Raw genomic sequence first — 23,209 nt, 5'->3', positions numbered from 1 at the left:
ATGGGAAGAAGGCATTTTTCTTATTTATTGGAGGTCTTCAGGGCAAAAATTCCCTCTACCCTCTTGTATGGATTGGAACTGGTCGACCTAAAGCATTGGGATTTTTTAAATGTGGTTGAAGGAAAATTGTTAAGAAGCGTAACCTCCATTAATTCCGCCTGCTCAGTGGCCGCTTGCAGACTTGAGTTTGGCCTGCGCAGCAGTTGGGTGCAGGGCCTGGCAGCTGTAGTACGTTGGGTCGCAAGCATAGCCAGAGGAGAAGCGGGGACTATGAGAATCCTTTTAAAGGCAGAATTATTGGGAAGTTTAAGAGAACACTCCCTAATTGTTAAAAACTTTAGAAAGGCTGTATCGCTTCTGCAGTTGGAGGAGAGTACCCTCTTTTCCTTATCCGCAACCCAGTTAAAGTCTGTCTTGAAAGAGGCCTCCTGGGACCTTAGCTATAGATTGGACAGCGCCTCAATCCTTGTTAAGAAAGGTGTTAATCCCCTTACTGACTCATTTGCAAGAAAATTTGTGCAACCTTATGTCACTTGGAATCTGCCCCACGGCGTCCGGAGATTCTGGTTACTCCTGAGGCAGGACTTGCTACCTCTAAATAATCTTTTGTTTAAATGGTATGGAGTCACTGCAATTTGCGACTTTTGTCACCTGTCCACTCAAGACCGAATGCATGTACTTTTTATATGTCCAGTGCTGCGTCCATTTTGTCGTAAATGGTTAAGGCAAATATGCCTGCAAGTGGGTATTTTAAATGCTAATTCCTTTATGTTTGCCTTATATAACCCCTCAAATGAGAGATTCAGTTTTAACATTTTTAATTTTTTTAAAATACTTTTTAGCTATTTATTGAAGGATCGCCTATGATGTATGTTTCTATGAATTATTTTGTATTGCGGTAATTGTTGTAAATTGTCTTTCTGGCAATGAATGGAGTTTTGTATTGTGTTTTCTTTTATGTGGAACTCTATGGAGTTCCAAAACATAATAAAGATTGAATTGAATACAAGATTTGAAGCACATGGTAAATTTTGTGGCAAGTATAGCAAATTCCATAATAAAATAGACCACACCACTGGTGCGGAATCGCATGTCTCCGTTAGTGCTGCTTTATTTCAGTGTAGATGGTTTGCTGACTGTACTTTGAATTATCCCCATCTGTGATGGCTTTGCATGATGAGACAGACAGAGTGTATTCATCTTCAAGGACACTTAAATTAACGGTGAAATGCCCACAAAGTTTGGGCACAATAAGAAACGTTCATGTATTAGTGGCTGTACCCAAATATCAGGTTACACTTAAAAAAAAAAAAAAAAAAGTTTGTAGGTTTTGAAATGTTCTCAGGGTAAAGCTTGTATGTATGTTTCTTTCCTACGTGGAACAACATTTAATCCTAGAGCATGGTGAAGCTATTAAATTAGTGTTTGCATCACATTGTTGATGTAGTGTTGATGACGTTAATTAGTAATATAATGTACAAGCTTGTCAGAATCTGCCCAGGTGAGGGCCACCCTCCTCAAACTAGACCGTAGGTTAGGTAAAGTGATATGGGGGAAAACTAAACTAGAATTTACGCATTTATATTTGGCACATCCTATATATGGGAGACCATGTATGCTTTTAGTGTTCACATCTTGCCACTTTATTTTAAATATTGCCCATCCACAATGTTATTTTGCTTTGATCTGTGTCTCAAGAATGAACTTTTGATCATGTTTTACATAAATTTACAACTGTACGAATATGATCATTGATAGAAACACAGCACAATTTTACAGTCACCAAATTATAAATGTTAAGTGTTTGGATTTGCGGTTAAAGTCCGAGAACGACAAACACGTCTTTTTCAGAAAAATCCCAGTTGAAGAGTCGAGGGAGAATCAGACAGTTGAGGTGTTCACTAGGCTGTAAGAAAAAATAGGATATAGCTGGTCTCTAATTGATGCAGTTAAGCGCCATACCAAAGTCCAACTGAAATGGAGAAGAACAGGAAGTGGTTAGGGGTTACAGACGTATCCATCATGAAAATGTTTGGAAACCCCTTTCCAGGACTACCAAATGGCACTGTGAAGCCATACTAATAGCAAATTGTGTTCTGTACAAGTGTTAATTATAATAACGGGGTAAAGAACATTTTTTCTCTGCACTTAGCTATTCCATGCAGGGGGGGGGGGGGGACCAGATGCATATCTGACATGAACCTATTATGGAAGAATGCCACACTTATTTGGGAGATTGCAAAGGTGAGATCAGCATCATAATAGCAAAGAGTGCAGTAATCATCCTTGTCGATGACTGATTTGGGGACCAGAAACTGGTAAAGAAACCAGGGGAAACTCTGCTTCTAGGTAAATAAGCTATAAAGTTGCCAATTCAGATTCGATTGTGAATGTTCTGGAGAGAGGGTAAACTCTAAATACTGTTTCAGCCCCAAATAGAGCAACTAAAAAATCCTAGATTAATTGTCCCCTAAAGTTTTTAAATAAGGATTTTACACTTGGAGGAAGTCCTAGTGGCGAGAAGCATAGATCTGGTACCCAAATGGGGTCAGATAGAGTTACTATGACAAACTTCTAAACATCAATCAATCTGTACTTGTAGAGCATGACTTAGCACCCGGGGGCGTATCCAGGCGCTGCGCTGCCCGTGTCAGTCAAAGAGCCAGGTCTTGAGCTCACTCCTGAAGTGGGTCAGGCAGGGGGTGTTGCAGAGGTGGAGAGGGAGGAAATTCCAGGCTTTGAGGTGAGAGGAGGAGAGTCCTCCAGTGCGGTTGCGGAGGATGTGTGGGGTCTGAGCCAGTGCGAGATGAGTGGAGGTTTGTGGTTGGTTGGTTGAAGGTCCGGTGTTGGTGCAAGTACTGTGGTCCTATTTTGTGAAGCGCTTTGTAGCCGCGAGTCAGAAGCTTGAACTGGCTACTCTTCTGGATGGGGAGTCAGTAGAGGTTCTTCAGGTGCTGGGTTATGTGTCCTCTTGGGCATGTTGAGGATCAGCCTGGTTGCAGCGTTCTGAATCGTATGGAGTTTCTGCATAAGTTCGGAGGTTGTGCCTTGGGTTTACACCGAAAAAGCATTTGGAGATCTGCAATGGCAAAAGGGAGAAACTATTCCTTCTCCACATTTAATACACTTATTAGAATATTAGGTAGTAGTTAATGTTGAAGATTTGTTTTGTCCAAGTTTTGAGACCATGATATATGATCTAAAGCCTATATACTTGTCTCTGTCTATTTCAAACAACTACATTGCTTTTGGAAAAACAAGACAAAACACTTTTTTAAAGGACTGATCTGAAAAACTTCTTTTACACTTGCCCCTTTAAAAGGGAAATCTAGAATTGTTCACGTTAGGAAGTCTCAAATCACAAGATGCATATAACTCTTCCTTTTAAACAGTAACATCCTTATAAATTACTAAGAGCTAGATATGATTTACATAGATTTCTTTTTTAAAAGCCTAGAAACTATCCTGGTGAAAATACTGAGCCATAAGCAAAAGCCTCCTCAAGGTTACATTGAACGCCTGTCAGAGGACATTACCACATAAGTGATTTTGGCACAGATGTTTATAAAAAATTAAAGAAAAGAATTAATGGACTTTTATCAGCAGTTTAACAACTAAAGGAAAGGAGATGCAGCAAATTAAAATGCATTTTTGACAGATAAAAATTCCACAGACTATTCCGTCGGGACCTTAATAACTTGAAAATTAACGATAACAAAGATGAAGGTATGAGCCGAATTTCTGTATTACAGATAAAGAATAGCATCATGTAAACAGTCAAAGATTTAAACTGAAATAAAACGCAACAAAATTATTGATCGCACATATTTCAATGTTTGAAGCTAAATGTCGTATTGTCGTACGCTACCAAAGTAGACTCTCCTGATTTCCAAAAAATAGACAAATTAAGTTGTGGAATAAGCTGCTATGTTTGAGAGCTTGCTAATCAAATGTTTTAAATAAACAAATGTGTTTTTGATTTTGTTTGAAGAATTTCAACCTCTTGTGCATTATTAATTACTAATTCTAAAATACGATGCACCAGTGCGGTGTGGAACTTCTGTATGCTGAGAGGATATGTTTTCAGCTTTATTTTGATTGTTGTACCTTGAATTTAAAAAGAAAATTACTTTTTCCCTCTAGTATTTGTTTTTAATGGTACCTGGTTCATCCGTCTGCTATATGTCTGTTTCCAAAATAACAGAATGGGTTCGGATTACTTTTAAAAATAGTTTTTTTTTACCAGTGGTGAATTTAGCATGGGTACTTGTTCATGCACAAATAGTCACTAAAACAAGTTTTCTGCGACTTGATGAAATGAGGTCTTCAATGTAAGGGGTGGGTGCATAACCCTATTGTACTAAAAGCCTGCAATATTTTGTTAATTAGGAATTTGACAATACATCATAATATTCATCTGCATGCTTGATATATGTATTACTGTCTTTGAAAAAGTTTGGCAGACAATAGCAGATTTGAGTAATGTATACTTATTTTCTAAAATAATTTTGAAATAAAGTTTTTGTTTGAAGATTGATGGCACACTTTTTCATCCGTAGAACCCTGGTTAAGAAATATTATCCCAAACGTTCATCCAAAGACGAAGAACCGAGGTAAGAAACTTTTGCTCATTTTCATATGCGTGCAAACTTGATCTGGTTTAGAGTATGTTGTTGATTAAAGTTCTATACCTACTCTTACTGCCTATTTGACTGAGTAATTACTTTCAAAACTCCAGTGTGTACAAAAATTCTTTACCTATAAATTTGGATAGAACACTGGCCTAAATGAGTATGGTCAGGCCATCTTGTTGTATGGAATAGCACCAGGAGTTCAGTCCAAATTGTTGTGTTGTCAGACTTGTCAAGAATTAACGTTTGCTCGGTTGTGATCATGTTATCAACTTTTGGACACAAGCCATGAACATTAATGCCATGTGTTAACTGCCTTGCCCAGTTTTTGCGTATAGGACATCTCCATTTTTTTCTACTCTATCGTTAAAGACCTAATCCTGTGTTTCTTCACATAGCCTTTCCCCAGCAGTACTCTATGGTCAGGTCTGATAGAATAGGGGGAAGAGGGGGAGGAGTACTGATAGCAGCTAAGGAGAGCATGAATGTTCACATTATAGAAAGCCTTGTGGTAAATGAATCTGAAATTATAGTTTTCAGAGTGAACAGCCTGGGAAAAGAAGAAACATGGAAAGGGGCTTTGTTATACCGACACCCAGGGAATAAAGGAGACTTTACCAACACCTTATTGGAAACTATAGCCCCTCATGTATTGACAGCGGACTATTTCCTATTACTGGGTGATTTTAACTATCACGCTGACGACCCGTCAAATACTGACACAAAACAATTTATCTCTTCTATGAACACCCTTAATTTGACACAAAAGATCACAGGTCCCACCCATCAAGCTGGCCATACGCTTGATCTCCTATTCACTAACTCTCCTAATGTCTCGACGGCCACCCCTATTCCACTATTGTGGACTGACCACTATCTGGTGAAATTCGCCATAAATAGCCACAGACCAGAAATGATACGTAATAAAAACAAAAAATCTTGCAGAAATATAAAAAAGATTACTTTAGCTGCCTTCTCTGAGAATTTTGTGGCAGATCAAACAGGTCCAAAGGAAAGTGTTAATCTTGCAGCTATGCATCTGGAATCTGCCGTCGGCAAGGCACTGGACAAGATCGCCCCTCTACGAATGGTCCACTGTAGGGAGAAAATTTCGCCCTGGTTCACTGACCAACTCAAAAACCTTAAAACCTTAACAAGAAATGCAGAGAAAACCTGGTGGAAGAGTAAAAATCTAAATGACCGTAAAACCTATCAAACCCTACATACTAAATATATGAGGGAAATAAAAACAGCAGAAAGAACACACTTAGCCGAACGAATAACCAAAGCTGAGAACTCGTCTAAGGAGCTTCACCACATCTTAAAGGAATTCACCTCCTTTAAAAGTCCACAATCAACACCAAAAACTGAAGAATGGACGGAAGACCTTTCTAAATTCTTAGATGATAAAATCATAAACATATGCAAATCCTTCGTACTGGATAACACATCCCTCCAATATTTAGAACAGGACCCATACACGAAAGAATCTGTATATACAAATGACTCTTCTCCGAGATGGGCCACTTTCGATTTGTTGGACAACGATAAAACTATGCTAGTAGGACGGAAAATTAAATCAGGCTCCCCTAGTGACCAATTAACTTCCAAACTATTTGCCATCCTTGCCCCAGCGCTAGTAGACTCTCTTTCTGACCTTTTAAACAAATCCCTGAAAGAAGCGGAGTTCCCAATAATTTGGAAGGCGGCAAGAGTTAAACCCATATTAAAAAAAACCTGGCGCTGATGCAAATGCTTTTTTAAACTATCGCCCTATCTCCTTATTGCCATACTCCGGGAAAGTGTTGGAAGCATTTGTAAATGAACAACTGGTAAACTACTTGGAGATGAACAACTTACTCGATCCCTCACAGTCAGATTTCCGTGCTGCCACAGCACGGAAACAGCACTGATCGAAGTTGCCGACAACATTAGGCTTGCTCTTGACAAACGTCAATCCTCTATTCTTGTTCTTTTGGAACCTGTCGGCTGCCTTTGACACCATCTCCCACCAGATCTTGATCAAAGACTGTGGGAGTGTGGTGTCAGAGGGCAGGTTTTAAAATGGTTTGTCAGTTACTTGACTAACCGAACAACCACATTACAAGTAGACAATACTCTGGCCAGTACTCGGCCCATCATAAGAGGTGTGCCCCAAGGCCCTTCGCTTTTTAATGTTTATATGGCCCCCCTGGCCAAAGTGATCAGGGCATGCGGGTTTGACGTGTTATCATACGCAGATGACACGCAAATATTGGTCACACTTGGCCCTGACGCAAACGACACCAAAAGGCGTTTTAAAATGTGTATGGTAGAGGTAAAAAACTGGATGGGCCAAAACCATCTCCAGCTGAATGGCACCAAATCTGAAGTCATGCTATTTGGGCGAGCAAGTGAACACTGGACCCAAGATTGGTGGCTCTCGGTACTAGGGGAGTGTCCCGTCTCAAAAGAATCAGCCCGCAACTTAGGGCTCCGCATGGACAACAAGTTATCCATGAAGGACCAAGTAAATCATACGGTGGGCACCTGCTTCGGAATCATGCGGAGTCTACGCAAGGTCTTTAAATGGATACCAACCGAAGCACGCAGAATTCTGGTTCAGGGCCTCATCATAAACAGGCTAGATTATGGCAATTCACTCCTCCTCGCCATAAACGAGTGCCATATCAGGAAACTGCAGGTTGTACAAAATACAGCTGCTCGTCTGATTCTAGGCCTACCCAGACGATCCACCTCATTGCCATGCTTGAGAATCCTACATTGGCTCCCTGTAAAAAAAAAAAGAACTATTTTCAAGACCATAGTAAGTAAGTAAGTAAAGTAAGCTTTATTCGATTTTTCAGATAAAATCATAAAAGCACTACAAAGACATTTATATATACAACAATTAAAAGTATCATGTGCACGGTTGATACAAATAGACGCTTACTTTAACATTTAGAAAAGGATCATTTGGGGAACAGAATAAAACACCATGTTTACAAGAAATTCAGTATTAGCAGACAGCGATGTGCCGAGAGATGAAAAAGTTTTAACACAAAGATTTTCTGTACCTTATTACCGTTTTTAAGAAACATGAGACAGCATAAATGACATGGTCACCTTCTAACTGTAACAGTTTTAGGTAAGCTGGTCTGCATTTACGTAGCCCCCATCGTTTTAGAAACGGCTTCAGAAATTGTTGTCTGGGGTTTGTGTATAGTTTGCAAAAAAACATAATATGTATGTTGGATTGCACCGAGATGTTATCACAAGGGCAGATTAATTTGTTAGAGGACCAGTCATTGATGTTAGGTAGGGTAACCATGCGAAAGAAAATCCCCAGGCGCAAACGGGACAACAGCATTCGAAGATATGGGCTATGTACCACAACCAGGTAGGTTTGTCGACCCTCATTAGGTGTAATTTCCTGGTAATTTAAAACTGTGTGCCTTGATTTTTCATGGGTCCATCTAACAGTTTCTAGATGGGTAGTTATCATTTTTTTTAAGGCTGATCTTGAGATGCCATCCAGGGTTCTAGGGTTATCAAAGTACTCTGGGTGACCCAGATCAGTAAACGTAGATCTCACATACGATCACCATCTAACATTGGCTACCCCATCTAAGGCCAAACAGTCTTCGATGAGATCTCTATTAAACCTAGCTTCATGTGTAACCCACACTTTGTGCCAGAGCAAGATTGGGGACATCTTAATGATGCCACTGAGATATTTAACTCCTACCTCAATATGTGACATGTACGTGGAGGAACTTTTGGCCACTCCCAATAGGTAACAAATAAATTGGTTTTCACAGCCCTGTAGGGAGTGGTCTTTCTCAATACCCCATAAGCCCGCGCCATAGGTAGCTGTTGAAACGCATTTAGCCCGATAGATCTGGACCAGCTCCTTAATAGGCTTACCGCCAATTCTATCAGAAAAAACGAGCAAGGCGCCTATTGTGCGGCTATACGCCAGCTTTCTAGCAGCTATTGCTGCCTGCCAGCGGCACCGTCTGTCAAACAGAACTCCTAGATAACAAAATTTATCTGTCATTGCAATTCTTTGTTTGTCTAGAAATATGGTGCAGGGGGCTCTATTGAACTTTCGGGTACATGGCATAGTAAATGTTTTCGAGATGTTAACTCTGAGGCCTCTGTCCCTCATGTAACATGCAAAATTGGTTACCGCCCTTTGTAAACCGACTTGGGTCTGGGACATTATGGCCGCATCGTCGGCATACAATAAAATTGGAACAGGTAAACCTTTGACGGTTGGGTAGTCATTTGGTAGGGTCGAAAGGTGCTGTCCAATTGAATTTATGTAATATGTAAAAAGAATACAGCCTTGTCTCACCCCTCTAGTAATCGGGAATTTCTCAGTACATTCCCCCTGTTTACCAAACCTCACTCTTGCCCCTGCGTCTTTATAGAGTTCTTTGATAAAAATGATGATGCGGTTATCAATGCCCAATTCACCCAGTGTTACCCACAACAGTGAATGATCGACGCAGTCAAACGCGGAGCTTAGATCGATAAAAGTTATAAAAAGGGCTCCGCTCTTGACCTGAGTATACTTAGAAATAAGGAGGGACAAATTTAGACACTGTTCAATTGTCCCTATTCCTTTTCTGAACCCATACTGTAGATGGGAAACAACATTATGGTCTTCCTCCCAGAGTTGTATTCTCTTTAAAATAATTCTTCCTGCCACTTTCATTAGACCATCCAATAGGGATATCGGCCTATAGCAGGTAGGGTCATCCCTGCTACCCTTTTTAGGTCTCGCCTGTCGATGCGCACGCGCATCGAGCAAGGCGAGAGTATTGGCACTTATCCGCTCTTTATCCACACTGCAAGGAATCGTGGCGATTCCTTGCAGTGCACGAGGAATTTAAGCTCAATGCGCATGCGCATTGAGCTTAAATGCGCGTGCACATGCCCCCAGCCGCCTGCCTTGCCTACTCTCTCTCACAGCCTCCCCCAGCTCCGCCCCCTCACTACTTGATTGCACGGCCGCTAGGCCGTGCCTCCCCTACTCTCCTCCCCCCTCCTCCTCTCCTCCCCTGCCTGCCTGCCGCTAGCCTTGCCTACTCTCTCTCACAGCCTCCCCCAGCTCCGCCCCCTCACTACTTGATTGCACGGCCGCTAGGCCGTGCCTCCCCTACTCTCCTCCCCCCTCCTCCTCTCCTCCCCTGCCTGCCTGCCGCTAGGCCGTGCCTCCCCTACTCTCCTCCCCCCTCCTCCTCCTACTCTCCTCCCCTGCCTGCCTGCCTGCCGTGTCGCACCTCTCCCCTCTCCGCCCCCTCCCCTGCCCTGCCCGTAGAATAATATATCCTGAGAACGTGCAATCAATCATTGTACCCTACAATACATAATTACGTCTACAGTATATCTTAAAACCAATAAGTAGTTTTAAAGCTAGTACAGTGTTTGCGCAAATACGCAAAACCAATGTAAACATGCAATCGGACAGCTAATCAACTCAAAGCAAATTAGTGCGTTTAGGCAGTACTAAGTGAAACATCCTGAGAGAAGGTGTAAACAATATTTTACCCCGACATTCACATGTTTACCAATATAATGTAAAATAAACTGAAACGCACGCCACCGCCGACTCCTATTCAGCTGAGAGTTCAAACAAGACCAAATTAATACCATTTTAACTGTATGCCGGCAAACTAGCACATTAATTTTTAAATATAGGGACCACGATGGCATCCGTCCAGGTTTCAATGAACCCACTTTGGTTTCCCTTGTTTAAAACATTTGTAAGCAGGGGGGCCCAAAAGTCCGGCTCTGCTTTATAAACATCTACCGGCATACAGTCAGGTCCTGCAGCTTTGCCTGATGCACTTTCCCTTATGGCATCATGAACTTCCTCAATAGTAAAAAATAAGTCTATGGGGAATGGGTGGATTGAGGGGTGTTCAAGGCCACTATTGTGTGCTCCATTTTCTGTGAGTGGGCACACCCCTAATGATGATATAGTGTCTCCAATCATTGTGTGATTATACAATTGTCTGAAATGGGTTAACCATCTTTCACCTGTTATGGCTAGATCCATGGTGTTAACATTGTCCCTTGGCTGGTATAAGATTGTTACCGCCCTCCAGAAGAGAGAACTATTCTTCTGCCTAGAAGCCTCAATCAGTGATTCCCATGCTTCCTTTTTCAAGGTCAGCTTTCTTTCTTTAATAGCTGATTTATATAGTTTCCTAGTCTCGCGTATTAAGGGTGGATTTCTCGGTTTTAAGGACAAGGCTCTTTTTAGATCTTTCAGTGCCTTAGTGCACTTTCCATTGAACCACCCTTCGGGCCTTATTGTATTTCCTTTAGGCACTCGGACCAGCATATTTTTAATGTGGCGTTGTATGTTTGAAAAGGCGGACATAACGTTCATAGGAACGCTATGTTCCTCCAGACAGACAACAACATCAGCAGCACATTGAGTAAGCACATTCTGTAGGAGCACTCGGGGCACAATTTTTTCCCATTTAACAACGTATCCGTTGGTTCTGGTTAAATTGATCTTATATGGGTAAGTGCGGACAGTCCCCTTTTTGCCGTGGAGCCCAGTAACATTTACTCCGATTATCAGTGGGTAGTGGTCACTCGATAGATCCTTTCCAACTTCCCAGGAGGTTATAAACCCTGGGTTGGCAGGGGTGATTAAGGCAAAATCAATTGTCGAATTACAGCCTCTGCCATTAAAGGTTGGCTCGAATGGGGCTGGTGGTGAACAGATCTGGTTGACAAATGAAAAATCAAAATTGAAAACAATACCATTAAGAAGGGACCCCATCTTGGTATGAGAGAAATGTATTGGACCCTCCTCCCCGTAATCTGGCAGACCGCACAAATCTGTTTCAGTAGGCGAGCAAATGGTGCAATTAAAATCCCCCACCCAGACAATCTTTTTTGCCCCCACAAGGTCATCAGCAAATCGGGTAATACAACTCATCATATTTGCCATAGTGGGCTCCATTTCACTATTAGTCATATTATTATAAAAATTCACTAATAAAATATTCTCATTGAGGCCCAATTTAAATGATAATAGTTGGAAATATTGACTAGGAAAAAATTTGTGTACCTTTACATCCGCAGTAGTTGAGACATAAATGCAGAGGCCACCCTTGTTATGTCCCTGTGCTGATGGCATAGCCGGGGAATGAAAGGTCTGATAACCTAGCAAGTGTGCTTCTTCTAGAAGCCATGTTTCTTGGAAGCAGAGTATACCGTGTTTTTGGATAAAATCTAACCAAGGCTTATGGGCAACTTTGCTTCCAAGACCCGCCACATTCCATGAGAGCAGTGAGTGAAATACCTTACTAGAGTCCCCTTGGTTACTTCCAACATTCTCTACGGAGTTCGGGGAATGCGGGGGAGATATAGTTGGTGTGGCCGCTGTTATCGCGGGAGTGGCAGAGCTACAGTCATTTGAGGGTAGTTGGGGATGGTAAGGTATAAATGGAAGAGAGGGGCTCGTGGTAACCCGTAGGGAAATAGAGCACCAATATACTGTAAAGTAAAGCAAAAAAGTTTTCCCTATGGGAGATATTATTTCCTGCTCCTAAACCAGGACTCAAAAATGACAAACTCAATCCACAACATTCATTTGTCTTGCATCTTGTTGGATGGGAGAACACTTACCAGAAAGGAACACAAACAGTCTATTTAAAAAAGTATACAATTTATTAAAACACATATAAATTCCCAGTTAAAAACATGAAATACACAAATAGAACCACCTAATGTGGACGTGGAGAAAATTTTACAAAAAAGACACTGCTATCTGTCTTGGTTATGTCATTTCGGACCCTCGTTTGGCAACAATGGGGGAATAATATTCCTTTAAACCAAGTTATTTGTTGGCAACACCGAATATGACTTGGTGAAAGTGCGTCGACGCGTTTCGGAAGCTTAAGTTGATAGTGGCTTCCTTCTTCAGGACTATCTCTATATGTTTTCTCCACAGAATTTTGTCATACCTAATGCACAGATAAAATACGGCTATTAGCTCCTGACTTAATAATTGCTATCTACACATGTTTCAATGTGGTCTCATAGAGCGGCTAAATAAAGGTAGACCTTACATGTTAAAACTTATACTTTAATCTGTGTGTGAAAACACAATTATCTATAAACACAATAGTCTATAAACAAAGGGCCTGTTTGTAATCATAGAGAACCTATGTGTAATTAGCAGTCATTTATATTTGTGCATGGACCACAATAAAGTTAGCCTTTACATGTCAAATCTTATACTCCAATCTATATATGGGAACGCAATTCTGTATAAGCACAAATGTCTGTAAGTAAGGGGCCTATTTGTAATCATAGAGAGCCTATGTGTAATCGCCAGTTATTTCTATTTGTACATTCCTAACAGTACCCACATTTTAAACATCTAAAGCCAACGTCATACAGTTTTGCTTGGCCATTTTACTTTTTTTAATTTTTAACTTATTTAGTGCATTTCATTTCTAAAAAAACATGCATGTCAAAGATACTGAAAAACCATACCTATCAAATTTAATTTGCTACCTATAGATACCAACAGTTTATCGCATCATTCTAAAAACATTGTGCTTAAGTCAAGTACCATCTGGTTAGTGTTGTCCACATCCTCGCAAAACTCATTCAAAGCATTCATACACCAGTCATATCACATTTTGTTGCCACTGACCATTGCAGTTACGTAGTGTGAAGAAGTCTACAGAGTACGTAGTATTCCTGTAGTGGTCGCCTCTAATGTTCGCAGACTCCCACAATCCTATATACAATTAGGGAGAGTACAGTATTAAATATTGGGTATGTAGGCCCTGACGTAATTGGTTAAAGGGCATTTATTTTTTACCTCAATATATAAGAGGAAGCTTCTGTATCAAATAAGATCTTTTTAGTCGCTACTTCAGTTGTAATATTATCCTCACATTCCTGCATGGGTTAGAAAACACGGGTTAATTTTTACATCGTGTGTTTGGTTATTAATGGCACAGGGCTCAGCTGTTTATGAGATTGAAATAACATAAGGATTACCTAGCATAATTCTCATGGGGCGTAGATATTTTAATGCCTACAAGCGAGTGCTTGATCTGTGTTAATACTAGAAAAGATAAACCGTTTATTTAAAAAAAGGATCTACTGTCAACATTGCCATATTGCATGTACATGTAAACTGGTTCTTACCGATAATAGCAAGGATCTGTTTCTAAAAGGGGGGTCCTTTCACGCAGCCGGGTAGTATTATGCACGTGGCTGTGTAGAAACATAAATAGGTATCACTATATATCTGACCCGTGTCGCAGGCAGTTTGCTTAATTACAACAGGGTATTATCTTAAGTATTTCCCCCAATGCTACATCGGTGTTGGCTCGTGCTAAGTCGCCTGTTTTTACACCACTGACTTCACCCTGTAGGATATTACGGGTCGGATATTATTCTTACCTGTTCGATACACACGGCTGTCTTTCCCGGGCTGCAAAACGTGGCGTCTTACGATCACCGCTCGCGTAGTAGTTTAAAGGCTCACGGAGCTCAATTGGTCGCTTTTAAAGCTCGTCATACCGTCACGTGGTTCTCCGTTCATTCATCGGAGCCCGCCGTCACTGCGTTCGTGCTATTTCCTCTTCTTTTTTTTTATATTTTAAGAAGGAAAGAAGGACCGAACTTTATTGTCCGTTTTTAATGGACACTTCATATGTTTTGCCCTGTTGCTAACAGGAGAAATATATGCGTGCAGTTGTATATGGCTGTTCTGTATATTTGCGTACAGTGCAAAAAGATAATAATTTGCGGCAGCCTAGATTTCGGTATTATTATTGATGGTTTAGCCTAGAGTTCAGTATTATCTTTTTGCACTGTACGCAAATATACAGAACAGCCATATACAACTGCACGCATATGGTGGTGAGGCTTAAAAGGACACCCGTAAAGTATATCCTGATTTCTCCTCATTCTTTGGTTTCAAGGTATGTTGATAACACTTCCATTAAATCCTACATGGGCTTGCCTACCCGCAGAAAAGGTACAAAATGGAAAAATATGTAGCCCAGGCATTTTTCCCAGATCTTGGTAATACTGAAGACTGCCAAAATGAAGAAATAGGTACATAAGAAGTCAATATGAGGAACCAACATGGACAAAAGTGTGTTTTGGTTAAATTGACATCCATGAATAACTAATTATAAATGACTGATAGATAACGAACTTGAGCCTAACCCAGACGGCATGCCATAACTTGTCCACAAATCTAGCTCAAACACTATCCACTACCTGCTGGGTAACCCTTGACATTAAGACGACCCTAAATCTAAGCCTAAATTAAATTCTAAACGTACAATATTTAAACCATTATTTTCCAATGTGTAATTGATTTTCTTCATTATTACCTAAAATGTTGACAAAATCCCGTTTTATTATTTTCAATTATCTACTTTTATTCACGATTCTTTCTCCTGCTGAGCTTTTCCAGCAACACTTTAAATTATGTGATTCTCCATGTGCTATCCCTTTTGCCGAATGATTATTTCTCATATTACACGGTGTATTATCGACATCTGTTTGTGACTTCTTTCACTATACTGGTCAGCTGGAGCATTAGTGTTTCAGAATTCCTCTCCAGTCTTCGCATACTTAAAGTTTCAGGGTTAGAATCAGAAATCGATTCAGCCCAGCTCTCCTCTGCCTGTTGTATCAAAAAGTATAATCCTGGAAACTGTGCTGAGGGTTTACTTTTTGAAGTGCGTTAATCAAATGCTTTCTCTTCAAAAGAGCCATCTTGACTTGCAATTCAGATGTGTCACGTCAATGAGCTGCTCCTCCATATACGAGGGAGATGTGCTAAATATCCCAAACAACCCCCCTTCCCAGTATCATCTCTGGCTTTTTATCTCAAATACAGGACTATTAATGATCAAAACACATTTTGCTTTGTGTGTCGTGGAGAAGCCAGTGTTTAATTCCCTTCCAGTTCCTCCATTATGAAGATTCTAGACAGTAGAGTCACTGCTAGATGAGGTCACACTTGAGAGCTCATGTTTGGGGCAAGAAGCTTAGGTCAAAGTTTGAACTTCTTGAAATGTGTCTTTGGACTAACAGCAGATTCTACATCCTGCCTTGCTAGTTTATTTAGCCTCCTCCATAAAACCCACAAATGAGCCACTCCGATATGCATCCTTTGCCTGATCATTGCCAGTTAAACCTCAAATCTGGATTTCCCACGGAAAAATAATTGACTGCTGAAGCAGTTCAGGCATTTCAGTAAAGAGTCAGAATTTGTGCCATCTATGCAAATATGCACAATATTGTAGGCTTGGCTAAAATGCATCATACTAAGACTGCTCACAAAAGAGCAAGCTGAGTATAGCTTGGGCTGTTGAAGGAAACCGCATGTTTTGATCAAGGAAATTGACTTCAGATTTTCCTCCCACATGGAGTTTGGCTTCACTTGCTTCCCCCAGTTTGGTAATTGATAGTGAATGCTTATAGTAGCGGCGTAGTTGCTTCATCTGTTTCTACCTCCTAGATTAATCGCAGCATGAAGTTTATGTGAAATAGTTTTGTGGCACTCTTAAACATAGGTGAAACCTCCTCTTTCAATTTCCACCTGTTCCTTTAGATTTAGATGCACTAGTCATTGAACCACTTGCACAGGCAGCTTGGGGCAGTTTTAATTAAGGTGTTAATGCAGTTTCAAAGAAAATATCTTCTGTAGTCCCTTTCAGGAGATTGATTTCTCTGAATACTTCCTCACCCAACCGTAATGGGCAGTACAATGTTGTTTAATGCTGCCAGTTTATAGAGTTACCACAGATTAAAGTCACCCACTGCAAAACATGAAACAAAATACAAGTAACTATAATATGTGACTGTAACCTGCGTACTAAACGTGCATTGCGTATGGCCTCACATAATCCATCACTCAAGACATGTTTCCATGATATTATTCATAACATCACTGATGACATCTGAAATTACATAATTAATGACCTCACTGTGCATGGTGAGTGCGCAAGTTAGTTACTTCATTTAACTGTAACTGATGAATTCCAATGTTTTTTTTAGTTTAAAATGTTTTGTTGAGTTGAAAATGTACATTTTCCCTTACCTTTAACGTCACTTTAACCTTTGATTTTTCAGTGTGTAAATATACATATATATGTGTTTATTTATCCCATACTATTACACTGCTATAGTAATTTATTTTTCTACTTTAAAGCCATTTCTGATCTCTTTTGAGTTCCTGAATCTAAAGTAGCATACATTTCAATTTTATGGTTTTTATCTAGCTCATGCTTATGAATCTGTGAAATGTACTTGTCTTATGAGTTTGAAAAGTGTTTAAATGAGCCAATCCCAAATGTTTTACAGTGAGCTCATCCTAAATGACTGGCCAAGGATTATTCAGTGGTATTTAATGCAATTTTATGGCCGCTTCAACCACGGCTCAGTCAATTGCAGAGAGATTTACAGTAAAATTCAGATTTTCCACAGCCTGGGTGGGTAGAAAATCATTTTATTAAAGACCCGAAGGCTGATATTAGGCATGTTTCTTAAATTGCCAACTCACAGCAACAACACCAAACAATGTAAAGAATGTAGAACATCTATTTAACAGCCCAATGTCCACAGAATCCTGTGAGAGGCAGCCATATCCCTTCTTAACACTGCGAACATGTCCATAAATTCGATCCATGTAAAAAAAACTGTAACATAAGGGATAAACTTCTCCAATATAGATCACTTCTTGATGTCTCCACCTGAAAGAGTCAAGAACAAAAGATTAATGGGTGGGAACCACAGGGAGGGATAATGTCCACCTCAGTGTCCTGATTTTCTACCCACCCAGGCTCTTGAAAATCTGAATTTTATGGCAAGGCACGTAGGCCAATATTATGCATGCATGTTCAAAGCCTTGCCATAATATTCCCTACTGGACAAATCCACAGGCTTAAAGTAAAAAGTCTTAAACACAGAGTCAGAAGACCAATCAGCCGCAGTTAAGATGGCTGATAAAGCACCACCCATGATGAAAGCCTTAGAAGCCATTGCCCCTCTAGCAGAGTGTGCGCCAAACTTATTTAAGTCGATCCCCGCTCTATGCATGACCTCCTTGACCGAACAAGCCAAGGAAGGAGCGGAGACCGCCCTATATGGAGACCTGAAAGAAATACCCAACTGTGTTTCAGCACTGTATCTTAGAGATTCAGTCCTCCTTTAATACTCACGTATACATCTCAAAACACAAAGTTTCCTACAGTCCTCAAAGCTTGGTAGAAAATTGTTCTAGACATAGTCTTGGTTCTTTTGGAGATAGAGAAGCAAACACCCTGTGGGACAAATTGACGCCCTGTTGTCTGTAAAGCCCTAACATCCGAAATTCTCCTGAAGGAAATCAGACGAAGCAACAGAACTAGTTTCAAAGAAAGATCTCTGAGATTTAGGAAGGAGCCTTAATTCTAACACTTCTCAAGAGCAACTTGACTGCATCATGTTGTCTGATAGGGACACTATCCACTAAGTCTTGACCTGCAGAAATAGCTGATCTTCCATATTATGAACAGTACTATAGGATTTACCCTCATGGAAAACCTCTGATAAGTAGTTAACTACCTCAACTAAAGGATCTGATACTGGATCCAAACTCCTCAAAGCACACAGACTAACCCATCTCTCCCAATCCAACCTGGAGGCCTTTGAGGTCCCTGGTGCCCATGACTCTTTAATGAGCCTTGAGGCTTCAGAAGATAAGCCTGACATTTGCCAGGCTCTCCTGAAATAAACCAAGCCGTTAGCTTTAAATGACCCTGAAGAACCAACTCGTGGGAACCTCTTGAAGCGTTGGTTAGCAAATCCGGCACATCCGGAAGAAGTATCGAGGCTGCAATCAACATCTCCATAACATCTGGGTACCAAACTTGAGACATCCAGAATGGGGTTATTCGAACTATCTCTGCCCTGTCTTTCCTCACCTTTAACAGGACCCTCTGAAGCAGCGCAAAAGGGGGAAATGCATAGCAACGAGACTCGTTCCAAACTTGCATCAAGGCGTCCACCACCTCTGCAGCTGGGTCCGGCCTCCAACTGTAAAATCTGTGAACCTGTGCATTCAAACGATTTGCAAAAAGATCCAGTGCAAACAACCCCATTTTCTGTTAAAAAATGAGAACATTACTCTGTTTAGCCTTCAATTGTGGAAGTCCTTCAGTTACAGTGAGTTCCAATCCGCAGTGGAATTGCTCATCCTCGGCAAGTACTGAGCGAGAAGCATAATGTTTCTGCTGGGGCGAAAATGCCAAAATTCTCTTGCCAAATCCACTAAGGCCTTCGAACGAGGACCCCCTAGTGTATTAGCTCTTTACCGCAAAGAAACCTGCCAGCAACTCCAAGTAGTTGATATGCATTCTGCTCTTTTCCCCAGTCCATTTCCCCCCAGTAGTCAATGAGCCACACCTGGCTCGCCAGCCCAGAAGGCTGGCATTTGATTCTATAATCATATCTGAGCTCGGGCCAAAGATTACCCTCCCATTCCATGCCACGAGATTTCCTAACCACCATCCCAGCTCCTCTTGTGCCTCTGAATCTATCTGGACTCTCTGAGAGTAGCTCACCCCTTTGTTCAGATACAAAGTCCTCATTCTCTGCAGTGCACACTAGTGAAGGGGAGCCAGGAAAACCGCTTGAATAGAAGCTGTAAGAAGACCTGTAACTCTCGTTACCTGCCTCAAGGGAACCCAATCGCTCGCTAACAACTTTCGGACCTCTCTGCGAATCTTCCTGACTTTCTCCATCGGTAACTTCAAGACACAATCCAAGGTCGAGATCTGAAAACTCCGAAACACAGTCTCCTGACTGGGGACCAGGCAAGATTTCTTCCTGTTTACTGTGAAGCCCAAATCCTCTATTACCCTGACTGCTAAGGCCGTGGGACGCATCACTTTTGTGAAGCACCAAGGGGCAGAAGTCAAACCAAAGCGGAGACTTTGAAACTCCATGTGGTCCCTTTCCATAGGAACTTCAAAAGATCTCTTTGATGTACACAAACGGCAATAGTCAAATAAGCATCTTTTAGGTTCAGGCGAGTCAACCAATCTCCTTTACTCAAAACATCTCTCAACATGTAAATACCTTCCATCTTGAAATGGTTGTGTCCCACCCATTCATTCAGTTCCTTCAGATTTATGACTGACCTCATAAATTTGTCTTTTTTCTCTATCAAGAAAAGATTGCTTACAAAACCAATGGATGAAGTCTCTGCCTTCTCGATGGCACCTTTGTTTTCTAACTCTGAAACCTGCTGACTTACAAAATCCCTTTGTTCCTTGCCAAATTTTAGAAGAGGAGGTCTCCTTACCTGAGAAGTATTTGCGACAAAATCTATTTGATAACCCACAACTGTCTGCAAGACCCAAGTATCTGAGGTGATTTCCTTCCATTTGTCTAAAAACAGTGCACGACTGCCACCCACTTGTACTTAAGTAGAAAAAGAGTCTTTTGGCAAAAATACCTTGGAATCTGCTTCTCCTTTCGCCTTTAAAGCGACCTCTTCCTCCTCTCTGTCTCTGAGGGTAGAATCCAGGAGAATAGGACCCTGTTTGAAAGCCTCCAGACCGGAAACCACCTCTTGAGAAGGAGTCTCTTGAAATACCAATTCCGCGGCCAGGTAATCTGCCCCGCATTCTCTCGGCCGTACCAACAACTCGCCTAATTTCTTCTTTTTGGACCTTTTGAATAGAATTAAAAGTCCCTGCATACTTGGCCATTTCTTTTGCAAATTCCTCTCCAAAGAGTAAACCATTTGCTAAATGGCCTGACTCTTTACTTGCGAGCTCTGACAACTTGGGGTCTATCTTCATTAAAAAAATCTTTCTCCTCTCAGTACAGAGGGAAGTGTTGGCGTTACCCAACAAGCACATGGCCCTTTGGACCCATTGGCGTAATTACTCCTTATTAATCATGCTTTCTTCAGCGTATACATCCTCACAAAGATCAAAAATCTTGGCGTGCAGACCAAACACGTCAAGGAGCCGGTCTTGGCAGCCCTGAAGTCCTTTGTCAAGGCCCCTTCTAGGGTCCCTGCACATTTTATTTTAGGAAGGTAAGCATGTTAGCTAGGGATGGTCTAGGACACTCTGACCTCAGCCATATCTTCACTTCCTTAGGCATCTGTTTTCTAATCCAATATTCTACATATTGAGCAACCTGTTTAGCCAGCACCCACTGTGGAGAAGGGGGTGCTGGATGGTGTTAGGATCAAACATGAGCTCGCCAAAGGGATCGTCAAACAGATATTAGTCCTGCTCATCCTGTAGCGCGACAGGACGATCAGGACTACAGCCACGTTACAGAAATTGATTCAAACTTTCATTGAAAGAAACGACCCTTTCCCACGATCAATCCGGCAAATAAACTTTAAATAGCGGTGCCGCCAATTGACGGTTTGACCAACATGTAATATCTGTTTGACGATACGCGACAGTTATTTATTCTTGGTCTTCAACAAACATTGTTCAACAATCTACCAGCTAAATTAATACAACAGGATACAGTTTCACTGTATACCTATGTGGAGCTACAGTCAACACTTTGTCCTGAAGATGGTCTGATGGTTTTATTCCTTTGACAGACCGAAACGTCAACTTCAACATCTATCTCTTTATCACATTCAGTGTTGAAATGACATAGAGGTGTCAACATAGTTTTTTGTGTAGGTTACCTGACGCCACCTTACATACTATGTTTTGTTGCTTTCCCTGATAAACTTTAAAACACATATATATTAAATATATGAATGTCTTTGAATATATTCCGTTGCCCCGTGTATGATTTATGATTCATTTGATAAATTGTGATCATTTTATATTTTTATTTTGATTTATTCCGTTTTCCACCACTGTTTAGGGTGAGATCATAAATAATTGTCACAAAAAGTTACAAAAATCTCAGATAAACAAAATCCCTTGTAGGTAAACCCTTTCTTGTTGTAAACTTCATTGCCCATACCTGCAAGGGTAGATTGGGTTCCCACTCCTTTTGGATATTATATTCCAAAATCAGAGGAGTAGGAAATGACAATGTCCCCACTGCTGGAGAATTGGTCACAGACAATGACTCTGCGATCGCCTTTATTGGCCTTTACAGCCTCTTTTATTGACTCTTTTGAGTTTTGTTCCTAATGCATTTCATTATAAAGGCCCCTTTGCTTTTGTCTTCCTTTTCTGAGGTCAAATGTTTCCTCTTGTGAGCGACCTTTTTGCCCGAACCGCTTGGGGTGGGTTCATCCAAAACCACCTCCACAGACAAGAACTGTTCCTCAGAAGGAAAAGCTTTAGAGAACTTGTTCTCTATTTTATTCACACAATCATCCAGCTTCTTCCCAAGCTGTGATGCCAGTACGGACATTGTCTTTTCAACACATTCCTTAACTTTTAATTCCAAAGCATCACCGTTTCCATTGTTATTTTCCATTTTCAAAGATTTACTTAACAGGACAAACCTCAACGTCAAAAACCTGGTAAACACCAAATCACACCACTCTATCCAAATCTAATGATGAAAAGAACCTCACAATTTAACACTAAAATATAAGTATAAAACATTCACTTCCCTCAAGACACTCCCAGTTGAACTCTAGATGAGTTTTACTAAGAAGTACCTCAGTCTGACAGGAAAAAACTGACTTCTGCCTCTTTTGCGTGTCCAAAAGATGGCTGCCACAATTCCATAAGCAAAGGGTAAAGGTGCCCAAACCAAGATGACAGCCGTATGAGGTGTAGATACAGTGGTCTAAAGGGGTCAAAGCTCAGCACCAGCCGAGAAAAACTATTAGAAGGTAATCGTGTTTCCCATTTATAACTATTAACGTTGTGCACATTTAGCGTAAAAACGTGATAGATTATACGGTAGTGGGTCATGTGTATACATGAAGCGTTGATCTACAATGTGCCCGAAATGTGAGGAGACGCGTGTGAATAGCATTGCTTCTCACACACGTTCGAGCCGCTTGCTTTAACTGCGCAGTGGGGGAGGCAAGTGAAGCATCGCGCGTGAGCCGACTCGACTGGATAAACGTCTCTTACGAGTCAGGGCGAAGGAGCTCTGGGCAGGCAAAGACATTCTGGCGTGTCAGACAAAAAAGAAGCCCCTTCTTAGAACAAGAAAGGAGCCCCTCTTTAAACACTAAGGGGAAATCCAGACTGGCGCGGCACACGGTTAAGATTACATTGTGCGTCTGATTCACTTGAGCGCGAGCACTGAGCATTGGTCGCGCTCGCGCTCAGATAGTTTGGGTTATAAATTAAGCGAAAGGGAGAAGACAAAGGTGAACAAGCATTTACAATGCAATGGTTTTGCCTTTGTTAAAGTTTGAGCTATTGGCAATGCTCTTGACATTATTTTTATTTGTTTTTTTTTTTTACTTAAATGGCATTGTCATTTGCAATGCCACTAGCTTTATCTTTCGCAAATGACACACACAAACACCTACAGAGAGCCCCCCCCACACACTGCGAGCTCCCTCCACACACTGCGAGCCTTCTCCACACACTGCGAGCCTCCCCCTCACACTGAGAGCCCCCCCACACACTGAG

At 41.1% G+C, this 23,209-nt stretch overlaps 1 protein-coding gene across 6 annotated transcripts in view; it reads left to right on the top strand.

Annotated features, from left to right (window-relative positions):
• Nucleotides 1-23,209, top strand: part of FNBP1L (formin binding protein 1 like) — a 659,713-nt gene that overhangs the window by 286,343 nt on the left and 350,161 nt on the right. For all 6 annotated transcript variants that reach the window (XM_086953911.1, XM_086953913.1, XM_086953916.1 and 3 more), the window contains exon 3: nt 4,560-4,613. In XM_086953911.1, coding sequence (XP_086810037.1) covers nt 4,560-4,613 — 54 coding nt within the window. The remainder of the gene's footprint in view (nt 1-4,559; nt 4,614-23,209) is intronic.

The sequence above is a fragment of the Lissotriton vulgaris genome, chromosome 1_1 (genome assembly GCF_964263255.1).
Source record: "Lissotriton vulgaris chromosome 1_1, aLisVul1.2, whole genome shotgun sequence".
Taxonomy (NCBI): Eukaryota; Metazoa; Chordata; class Amphibia; order Caudata; family Salamandridae; genus Lissotriton; species Lissotriton vulgaris.
Note: the sequence above shows the minus strand (reverse complement) of the source record. Positions and strands in the feature narration are given on the sequence as shown.